Source organism: Pseudoliparis swirei, chromosome 19, assembly GCF_029220125.1.
Source record: "Pseudoliparis swirei isolate HS2019 ecotype Mariana Trench chromosome 19, NWPU_hadal_v1, whole genome shotgun sequence".
Lineage (NCBI taxonomy): Eukaryota > Metazoa > Chordata > Actinopteri > Perciformes > Liparidae > Pseudoliparis > Pseudoliparis swirei.
This window is the reverse complement of record NC_079406.1, coordinates 8,991,527-9,003,222: the sequence shown is the minus strand read 5'-3', so window position 1 is coordinate 9,003,222 and position 11,696 is coordinate 8,991,527. Positions and strand designations below refer to the sequence as shown.

The 11,696-nt window shown below is 46.0% G+C and overlaps 1 protein-coding gene across 4 annotated transcripts; it reads left to right on the top strand.

Annotated features, from left to right (window-relative positions):
- The first annotated feature begins 1,302 nt into the window (after positions 1 to 1,302).
- On the top strand, positions 1,303 to 11,200 carry pcdh18b (protocadherin 18b). 4 transcript variants are annotated; one of them, XM_056438730.1, is made up of 4 exons: positions 1,303 to 4,053; positions 4,574 to 4,629; positions 4,986 to 5,155; positions 9,749 to 11,200. In XM_056438730.1, exons 1-4 carry the CDS (start codon positions 1,552 to 1,554, stop codon positions 10,693 to 10,695), a joined length of 3,675 nt encoding a protein of 1,224 aa, XP_056294705.1. In that variant the 5' UTR covers positions 1,303 to 1,551; the 3' UTR covers positions 10,696 to 11,200. The 4 variants fall into 4 exon arrangements, with proteins under 4 accessions (XP_056294705.1, XP_056294704.1, XP_056294706.1 ...); XM_056438729.1 differs by having other exon boundaries at positions 4,553 to 4,629; XM_056438731.1 differs by having other exon boundaries at positions 4,541 to 4,629; positions 4,986 to 5,101.
- The last annotated feature ends 496 nt before the right edge of the window (positions 11,201 to 11,696 follow it).

Below are 11,696 nucleotides of genomic sequence, written 5' to 3'. Positions count from 1 at the left end.
CAATATAATCATGCAGCAAGAAGAGGATGTTGTTGTGAAAGGAGCACGTTTTTATTTGATAAAGAATATGTCCAAATTCTAAACGTTCATCAATCAGGGATAGCAATATCATAATTTCAGCTATCAAATATAATAATAATATAAACTGTTCTGAAGTATTTGTGTGTAAATGTGGGATCATTTGAGGTCATCTTGGAGACAAAAAAAGGATTCAGAAGCAAAAATGTTTTTGATGGAGAGGTAGTTCGGTCCTGAAAGACATGAGAGGAATTCCACAGTTTCAATAAATATAAATATATTAAAACCCCAAAAGAAAGGTCTGGCAACATTACGGTCACCGTATTTTACAGCTGTGTGAACTGGCATACTATATGTTCAGCTCTTTGTAATGATAACACGGATCTTTTTTTGGAGGGTCATAACGACAGAGACAGAAAGTAGAATATTGAAATTTAGGAGGTATCAACTGATGGAGAAATGTTGTGTTCATTATAAGACAAGAGAGGATATCGTTTAGATAAAAAGTTATAACTCACTAAGATAGAATTATGTAGATATGAGTTCGCTTTGGGTTTCACAAACAAGCCATGGTAAATTGATATTATAGCTGTGTTGTATCTACGTTTTGTTTTAAAGCTGGGTTCTGGCCACTCAACCTCCTCTGAGTGGTGGCCATGCTTCTTTCCTGGCAGCATTATTATTCTGAGAGCCCCAACTTTGCGTTTTACGCACACATGACAAAAGACCCGAGTTGGCACACGTTGTGAATTGCAACCATAACAATGTAAGTCTGCCGCGGGTCAGTGTGTGGTTGTGTTGAAAGTGGCTGAGCCCAGAATATTTCCTCCTCTTGCCCATTGTTGTGGCACACTTTTGATTCTGGGGTGTCTTCTGTGTTTGGGGGAGACGGGAGGGCGACGGGGCTACCATCAATAGTCCCTCCTGTGCTGCTTGAAGGAGGCCATTCTGGTGATTTAGGAGGAGAGGGGGCCGAGGGAGGGGAAGAAGTGAGGGGTGGGGTTGGGGGGGGGGGGGGTTTCTGTTTGGAAAAGAGACGCAGTTTGGGTGCGCAGAGGGCGGAGAGACTGGAGAGGCGACAGAACAGAGCGCACGGAACTGGGCGCGCGCGCACACACACACACACAGGCTCCCTCCTTCTCTCGCGCGCTCTCTCTCTTTCTCTCTCGCTCACTCACTCTCACAAGCAGACTGGGAGAAAGCTGCATCTTTTCATCCACTCTCACTCACTCACTGGCGCGCGCACACACGAGGCGACGGGCATTTGTGGATATATGCAACAGATCCGTCCAAAAGGAGATCGCCACGGTTTGCTCCGGAGTGCTTTTTTCTTTTCCAAAAGAAGGACCGTTAACTCATTTATTTATACGTCTATTTATTTATTGCATTCACTATTTTGCTGAGTTTTTTTGTTTTGCAACGGTGAGCAGCTGCGGAGGATTAAACATGCCAGACGTCTGAGAAGAACTATTCCCTCCCCCCTCGGATTTGTTTCCCTCTGTGGAAGAATTCGCCACAGTGTGCGCACAGAAGATGAGGGCGAAAATGATCCAAACCAAAGGAAAAATATTCTCTTCGGCAGTATTCAAACTACTGTTTTTGCTCGCGCTGGCGCGCGGCACCACCGGTAAGACTTTGAAATATAAAGTTTACGAGGAGCAGAAAGTGGGCACTGTTATTGCACGGTTAAAAGAAGACGTAGCTGGGGTTTTATCCAAACTACCGAGTACTCTGTCCTTTCGGTTCCACGCTATGCAGCGAGGGATCACGCCGTTCCTGTCCGTCCGAGAGGAGGACGGGGAGATCAGCATAGGCACCAAAATCGATCGCGAGAAGCTTTGTGAGAAAAACTTAAACTGCTCTATTGAATTCGACGTGGTCACGCTCCCGACGGAGTTCCTGCAGCTGTTCCATGTGGAGGTGGAAGTGCTGGACATTAACGACAACTCTCCGCACTTCTCCCGCGCCATCGTGCCCATTGAGATTTCGGAGAGCGCGTCCGTGGGGACGCGCATCCCACTGGATGGTGCCGTGGATGCGGACGTCGGGGAAAACTCCCTGCACACGTATTCCATAACGCCAAATAACTTCTTTAAGATCGACGTGAGGACCAGGACGGATGGGGCCAAGTACGCAGAGCTGGTGGTGATGAGAGATTTGGACCGGGAGGTGCTGTCCAGCTACCAGCTGCAGCTCACTGCCTCGGATAATGGTGTACCCCCAAAATCTGGCTCTACTCTGATCAAGATCAGCATCTCGGATTCCAACGACAACAGCCCAATCTTCGAAGAGCAGGCTTATATGATCAATTTGGTAGAAAGCTCTCCCCTCGGGACTCTGATCATTGATTTGAACGCCACGGATCCGGACGAGGGCACTAATGGGAAAATAGTCTACTCTTTCAGCAGTCATGTCTCGCCAAAGATCTTGGACAAATTTAAGATAAACCCTGAAAATGGCCACATTACTCTTATTAAAAAAGTGGACTATGAAAGCACGGCGTCCTATGAGCTGGATGTTCAGGCTCAGGACATGGGCCCAAATTCCATTCCTGGACTTTGCAAGATTGTGGTGAAAGTAGTGGATGTAAATGACAACAAACCAGAGATAAACATCAACCTGATGACGCCTGGCAAAGAGGAAGTGGCGTACATCTCAGAGGGTGCCCCAGTGGACACCTTCATAGCTCTGGTACGTGTTGACGACAGTGATGCCGGGCTCAATGGCGAGGTAGTGTGCAGGCTCCACGGCCACGGACACTTCAGACTCCAGAAGACCCACGAGAAGAACTACATGATCCTCACCAATGTCTCGCTGGACAGGGAGAAGAGGTCAGAGTACAGTCTGACGGTCATCGCTGAGGACCGAGGCTCCCCCAGCCTCTCCACCATCAAACACTTCACTGTTCAGGTGCTGGATGAAAATGACAATCCTCCAAGTTTCGAAAAGAGCCGCTACGAGGTCTTTAAGTCGGAGAACAATTCCCCTGGAGCCTACCTGATGACCGTGGTGGCCTCAGATCCAGACCTGGGCACCAACGGCCAGGTCACCTACACCATCATGGATGCTCTGATTCAGGGTAGCCCCATATCCACCTACGTCACCATTGACCCGTCTAATGGCGCCATCTATGCCTTACGCAGCTTTGACCACGAAGACGTCAGCCGGATCGCCTTCACCATTCAGGCGCGTGACGGGGGAAACCCAGTGCTGTCCACCAACACCACGGTCCTGATGACCGTTCTGGACGAAAACGACAACCCCCCCATCATCCACTCCCCCTCCCTCCGGAATCACACCGCCGAGCTGCCGGTGTGGAAGTACGCGTCTCCTGGTCAGCTGATCTGTGCGCTTAAAGTCACGGACCGCGACACCGGCACCAACGGAGAAGTGAGCTGCGCCATTGTCGGCGGCAACGAGGACGGGCTGTTCGTGATGGACGCTCGGCGATGTGAGCTCAGGACCAACGGCAGCCTGGAGCAGGCTCCGCGGGACGTGATGGAGGTCAGGGTGGAAGTGCAGGACCAGGGGACCATTCGGTTGACCACAGGGGCCCTCTTTAGACTCTCCCTGCAGGAGAATATGGACATCCTCCCCGCACTCTATCCCACGGGGTCCAGCCAGGCCTCGCTCGATCTCTCCCTCATCGTCATCATCTCTCTGGGCGCCGTTTGCGCTCTGCTGCTCATCGTCATGGTTATGTTCGCCACCGCCCGCTGCAGCCGAGAGAAGAAAGACCCCAGGCACAATTACAACTGCAGAGTGGCAGAGAGCAGCTACCAGAACCACCCCAAGAAGCCCGCCAGGCAGATCCACAAGGCGGATATCACACTCGTCCCGACCGTCAACGGCACTCTGCCTGTACGGGCCCACCCACGCTCCCCCTCAGCCTCCCCTGCACCTGATAGGGGCACCCTGGGGAGCAGGCAGAGCCATCATAGCCGCCAATCCCTCAACAGCCTGGTCACCATCTCCTCCAATCATGCGCCGGAGAACTTCACTCTCGAGTTGGCCCACGCAACACCCCCAGTTGAGGTAAGATAATGAGATTTCATTTTCGGAAATATATTTAATTATCTAATTATCTTTAAACCTAGAGGCATTGTGCTAAAACATTGTAAACATACAGCTTTGTGTGTTTTAGGATTTGCTTAGGCATGTGTTCAAACCTAAAGATAACCCACCTGCAATAATCTGCTCCTAAATCATATGCTATGAACGTTTTTTTTTCTTATATTACGTATTTGTTTTTAATTTATAACTTGCTCCCATATTCCGTTACCTGCAGCTCTTTACATCATGTTTTTGTTGATCATCACATTCGGGAGCAAGTCATTATGTCATGGCATCACCCAACCCCCCCCCCTCCCATACCCTACCCCCCTCCCCACCCTTACATTGTATTGTGGCCTTGCTTGTCTTGTTTGACTCCATTCATTTTCCCCCCTCTTCATTTTTTCCTTTTATTTTTGTCCTTTTTTCTTTTTTCTGTCTTTTTTTTGGGTTTCTCTTGGGATTGTAGCAAGTCTCACAGCTTCTGTCCATGCTCCATCAGGGCCAGTACCAGCCACGGCCAAGCTTCAGAGGCAACAAATACACCAGGAGCTACAGGTAATACACAAACAACAGGATGCTTTTTTAAAGCTTTTGTTGTCACACATCTGTAAGGTCATAAATAAGGAACACTCTATTGTACATCTCTATAATATCATATCCACATGACTCTGTCTGCTATGAGTGCGTTCACATAGTCCCTTTAATCCATATCCAGTAGCTTGTGGTTTAGTGTCAAACTGTATGCTCAATAACTTAACATTTGCATAATTTTCTGTAAAACCTCTTCTGCAGGGCGCTCTCTGCCTCTCAGTAGCGTTGCATTCCCTCAGCTATTTTGATAATATTATTGTCAATGACCTTCCAGTCCTCTATGAGAAATGTTTCAACTCTCTCTGCCTGTCTCTGTGCAGATATGCCCTGAATGAGATGGACAAGTTCAGTCTGAAGGACAGCGGTCGTGGAGACAGCGAGGCAGGGGACAGTGACTACGAGCCGGGCAGGGAGTCACCCATGGACAGGCTCCTTGGTGAGGGCTTTACTGAGATATATGCCCCCGATGGCCAGCACAGATCGCATGCAGGTACACCCTTGGCCCCCCATCCACCACACCCCACAACCACCCCTTCATACCCAAACCATTCCTCCCCTGTCTCTGCATCTTTTCTTTCTTTTCAGGTTGTACAATGCAGTTCATCAAAAATAATTTGAATATCAGAAAAAGATTGAAGGGCCAATTCCTTTTCATCATCTTCTAAAATACTTTGGTCAAAAAAATTACATATTATTTGTTGTTATTAGAACATTAGAAAAGTACATTATGAATGTTTTAAAATAATTTCAAAACACATTTCCATGGCTTCCTTTATCTTGATATTATAGAAGCTGGAATTCTCTGTTGATTGAAAAATTAAGCTAGCAACTTATTGTACAGCTTTAAATTGTTTACAACTAACATAATACATCTGTTTGGTGTAATAAATCATTCCATCCATTTCACTACATGGTCAATACACATAGGTTATCGAATAATGGTCCAAACCTTAAATAAGACTTTAGTACAACCCCAGCTGGAAGATTGTGGTAGATTCATAAGACTGACATGTTGATGTGTTTGATATCTTCCGAATTATAAATCTAAAAGGGAATGTTTAGATTTTTTTAGACTCTTTATAATACCGAACATGGTGTATACTCAATGAAAGCGTTATTGCTTACTGCAATCATTCCTCTTTTAATTCAAACTAGCCCTCAAGTGATTCCTTCCTTGCACAATCCAACGTGAGGGAACAAAATCCACTGTGCAACACTAATAGGAAGCTGTATGCTAATCAAGTGGATGTAAAGAGGAGGTCTTGTCAAAAAGACATTGGAAGAGACCCACTTGATACAACACAGACGTCTTAACCTTACATCAGCGAAAGCTGAAGGCGTTTGACTCAGAATGAGGACTATGGAAGAGATCTCTTCAGGGGCTGTAACTGATAAACTCAATGGGGAAATCAGTAAAGTATCAGGACGGACTCAAACAATGTGAGCCTAGTTTTTGGTTTCTGTATAATTACTTGCGCTCTGGCCATACTTTTGAAAACAGAAAGACCATGTGAATAGTCCATTGCTGGGGCCATTAGAATTCTGTGACCCATAGACCGGCCACGACAGGTTGAGAAGCCCTCGATCAACACATAGCAAGCTCCATACTTCACTCTATTCATCAGCTCCGTTAGCAAAGCACGGTTTCAGCCATTCAGGCATGCTTTTCTTTGTTCTGCATTACGAGCGGCTGCATGTGCACTGGCCTCGGAGGTTTGTGAATGATACTGAACGTACTCGACCACCGAGTTTCACCACCTCGCCGTCATTACCCAGTTGAGATATCTCTCTGGATAGCTCAACTGATCCTCTTGTACAGCCGTCCGTCTCGCCTCCCTCCTGTCACACCGCACGGAGTTTCCCCTCCTCTCCACAGTTGAGTTAACAAGAAAGAACTTTGAACACCTGTTGAACACTGTTTGACCTCGCACTAACTTTGAAATATTCTACCCACCCGAAGCAAAAAGTCTCCAAAATCTCTCTGCCTCTCAGCCTGTCTTAGCTCACGTCGCACAGGTTGCAAGCTGCTCGTATACCGCCCATCCCTCTCCTCTCCGAGCTCCCGCTTCCCACACAGTCATCACTCGACACTACATATGAGCTACATCCTAATTAGAGTCGAGCCAGACGGGCAGACAATCTCATCACCAACACCTCCCGCCTCCTTTCCTTCATAGCGCTGCTCGTTAGTTGCTCGTCTTTTTTTCTCCACATTCGAGCCTTCACTTTCAGCCGTCCAAACCGAAGCCCTCATGCTCCTCTGATGGAAAAGGGGCCATTTAATTGCCATGTGACGAATAGTTGCTATGGAGTTGGCGGCGAGTTGCGCTCGTGATCGAGCCCTGAAGAGCATAATTACATCTCAAAGCTCACCTTTCTCCTTCTGTATGTTCACCCCGCCTCCATGTCCACTGCAGCATGGATGATTCCGAGCAGCGTTTAGTCGGTGCCCTGTCATTAAGCCTTGAAAAGGTAGCCCTCACTGCACAATGGAAGAATGAGGGAGAAACTCTTTATTTCAGGTTTGAAACGTTGAACAACGTATTCCCATTTGCTTCAGAAAACACGGCATTCTCAAAAGCAGCAGGATTAACACTGCAAATTAGTCTCCAACCTATTCTGCTATGGTTTATTTACTTATTTCTGAGAGAGAGATGGAAAGAGAGAGAGAGAGAGATGAGAAGATCAATACCACTCCTGTTTGTGTGTTTAGTACAGATCTAGAGTCAGGAAGTGGTTATCCCAGCTTAGCATAAAGACTGCAAAAATGGGGAACTGCTACTTTGTCCAAAGTCGGAAAAAAACAACCCGCCAGCACCTATAAGGCTAAGGAATCCATTACACTAATTTTGTAATTCTTACACAAACAACAAAATGACAATCTCTCGAAGTCAGCTGCTGGAACTACTTCTTGGCTAAAGTAACTTCCTGGAGTCTTGCCATCTTCATAGTGAGACTGAGATGTGGTAGCAAGCTGTGGTCACTGACCTTCGTCAGAGATACTGCACTTTATCATCACTTACCAAAAACGATATAATGTGCTAGTTGAGAACTTTAAAGGTCTGAGTCGACTTGAGTCACTTTAGTCAAAGCCAAACTATCGGCTTCCTTCGACTGAATGCAAAGCTAGGCTAACCACACAAACTCCATACGAACACAACAATCATTTCATGCATTTTATACATCATCGCGTCTCACTCTCAAAATATAGTGATTTAGACTTTGAAGACCAAAAAAAGGTCATTCCTCAGTGCTAGAAGTGGACCTCTCATCCACAGACACCGATGCACAGGAGGCAGAGCGCTGATGATCGCTTTGATTAAAAGTACCCTCACCGTGGAGAGCTGACCCCGTTCTTTTATGCATAATGAATGAGGAGTGAACTGTACTGTCACACACAGGCAGGGCAGCCGTGTGGTGTTCATGAAGACTACTTCTAACTGTCCGTATGAAGCTGTTAAATGAGCACTCCACCAATTGAATAAGTCAAAGTTAGTTCACCGCTTATGAGGAGGAGGCCGACGCCTCAGTATGTGGAAACTATCGTATGTCGGCAAATAAATGAAAACCTGTGACACAAATAAAATACACGGGGTTTGAATGATGTAAGCGTTCACTACGCAAGTCTCTAAAATAAGTCGTTATTGAGTTGCACTTTGGGAAGTGGAGGATCTAGTGCTTCACTTAATTGGTCTCCCATGACCACTCCAACTTGACGCAACGACAATACCAAATAGTTGAAATGTCCCTTAAAATGTGTCCCCGCATTGTAGTTCTCAGATTCATAAAAGTAGCATTCGGGTTCTTTGCTATAAGGAACACTCCGAAGTCGACGAAGCCGTCATCGGCAGTTCCCCATGTGGTCTGTAGTCCTGAATAAAACCAGTCTGTTCATTTATTGGCAAGGAAATCAATTAGTAGGCCAGCTGAATTGACTTCCCAGTCAGTCAGATAGGCACGCTTTCACTTAATATTTGCCCTGACATGTTCTTTTTTTCATATTTTTACACATAAATCAGCCGGGTTAAATCTTTCATTTTCACCCTTTCATCAGCAAGGCACCAGATCTGCACTGCCCCCGCACTCTCCCCCTCCCACCCCCCCGCTCGCCCTTCCAGTTCACCCAAATGCACTTTTCATCTGCTCTAAGATGTATTATAAATGTTCCCTTCATGTTAATGAGGGGATAATGAAGTCCCTCAATAGCACGACTGAAAAGCGCTGCACTCCTTTAATGAAGGTTTTAAGTTGGCATATTTGATTTGTCTAATTTATTCTTCAGAGATTTTCTATTTGAAGATTTAATTTTGAAAAGAGCGACTTGAAAGGGAAAGATGCAGAGCTTTTAGAGGAGGGGTTATATTGAATGGGTAATAGGCATTGATCGGCCTCTCGGAATTGTCTCTCTGCGGTAAATACATTGGAAGGTACTGTAGCAGGCAGTGCTCCTGCAGAGAGCCTTCCAGATTAATTAGAGCAGATTTCTACCATGTTTCCAGAGACAGCGCAGCAAAAAAAACACCTGAGGGAGGCGGCAGATATTAGATGGGAGAAGACTCAACTGACAGGAATCATTTTCTAATTCATGGTTGCTTTGTTCCAACGTGAACATTTCTTTGACATACACATGAAAGAATGAGATCCCTGAGTATCATCTGCCTGCCTCTAATACAAACACCAAAGCTTATTGGATATAATATACATGATGTGTATTCTAAATGTCAACTTTTCAAGACAAAGCATTTTAAAGCTCATGAATGAGAGTATAACTTTATCCTCTATAAAACATATGGACATCCACTGTTATAGTCCATTGGTTCCCACCTTTTTGTCCTACCTGCAGTACCATTTCACACCTGCATGGCACATATAATGCAGATACAGTTGCTGAACCCACCACCACAGTACAGCCTCATGTCCCAATCAGTGTGAATACAGCTGAACTAGCTGTTGATTAATCAATGGAAAATAACCAACATTCCCAGGTTCTCGCTTCTCAGATGTGAGGAGTGTGTGTATTATTGTGTCGTATTACGGCTCAGGATTCCTGATTACTTACAAATATCCATTTCTTTCTTTCTAGCTACGAGGCTCTGCACAGAGGAGTGTCGTGTCCTCGGTCACTCAGATCAGTGCTGGATGCCCCCCCTGGCCTCCCCGTCTTCGTCTTCAGATTACCGCAGCAACCTCTACATCCCTGGTGAAGAAGCCCGCCAAGCAACCGACCTCTCCCAAGAAAAGACCCCGCAGCCCTGCACCGACACCGGCCCCGCCCGAAACCAGAGCTTCTCCACCTTCGGCAAGGACCTGGGTGGTGAGGAAGGTGGAGAAGATGAAGAGGGAGGGGACGACGCAAGAGATGACGACTTGTGTGGCACCACTTCGTTGCTGTCAGAGATGAGCAGCGTGTTCCAGCGGTTGCTTCCCCAGGGTATGGACTCGTACGGCCAGGTCAACGAGATCCAGAAAGGGAGTAGCCTCAGCGAGGTGGGTGTACCCATGAGCGGATCTTTAGATCGCAGAAGAGGCCATCTCCCTGGCAAGCCCAACCCCTTGGTCCACCAGCAGGGCGTTGCAGCCTGGGCCGCCAATACCCACTTCCAGAACCCGGGAAGCAGCATGTGTCCATCTGGCCACCACCAGGGTGGCAGCTACCACACCCTGAAACCAAGCGCCAAGCTCAGTTCCCAGAGCAGCAGCCACAAGGGCTTGCAGGCGCCCAAAAGCAGCCCCCAGAACAACGGCCACCCCACTAAACCCCACAGCAGCCCGCTTCTCACGGCACTGGTCAGCCCCACTATGGTGCAGCCCGTCCCGGTCCCGGTCCCGGTCCCGGTGGCGCTCCCCGGGCCCTCCTCCAAGTGGCTGCCGGCCATGGAGGAGATCCCAGAGAACTACGAGGAGGACGATTTTGACTCCGTGCTCGGCCACCTTCAGGGCAAACGGAGCGACAGCAGACACGAGTTGGTGGATGCCAGCGAGTTGGTGGCTGAGATCAACAAACTCTTACAGGATGTCCGGCAGAGCTAGACTTCCTGTTTCTAAAACACGTTATTTATTAACCACCCGTTGACTGCTTTCTTTACGTCAGAAAAAAAGTCAAAAGATAAGACCTGCAATTGTCGTTAAAGTTGCATTTCTAATGTAATAATTGTGTTTTGTGAATGCTAAATATCCAAAAAAATGTTTTTGTAATTGCTGGTTTGGTACACAATGTACACTATGTGACTGTATTTATCTTTGTATTTTAAAAATACATTTGTATCCTTATATTTATGAAAAAAAATGTATATAAACTAAACATAAAAAGTCTATTTTTATATTGTGAATGCATGTTGAGTATGAAAACCTTGAATCAAGACTTTGACATGCGATCGACATCCTACATATTTAACTTGTCTTTTGTATTGTGGTTCTTTTTTTATTTGTCACTATGATATGTATACAGGAATATATTAATGAATTAATGGACACGTGTCTTTGTGCATTATTGTGGGGACGGGGATGGTAAACAAATAAAATAACACAAACATTATTCAGGTGTCTGTGGTTTATATAACTTTTTTTTACGTGTCAAGTATCACCAAACATGAAAACTATATAGGTTTACCATTCGGTATCTTTTCCATTAGGCACGACACTAAAAGGAGTTGAAGTACCATTAGCTATATAACCCTCTTGAATAGGCAAACCTATCAGCATCATGTATTTAATTTGGCTTTTTAGCAATCTATAACACAATGTGCTTATTTTACAGAAACTAGAAAATGCTGGGTAATATGTATGTTGACTGTCATTGTCCAATGCTAAGTCTCTATTTGATCATGTGACAACACTATATTTTATAATGTTGCTAGTGCTATTTTCTTTCTCTTTGACCTCTTTAGTTTCCCAATACGAAAGGCGGGGTAACTCATTTCACTGGGAAATACAACTCATTATTGGCGAATTACATACAGTATATGTTTTGTTGTTTGTATGTAGTAACCAGCATGCACTGGGGCCCATTGGTTGCCCACTTGGCAGAGTTG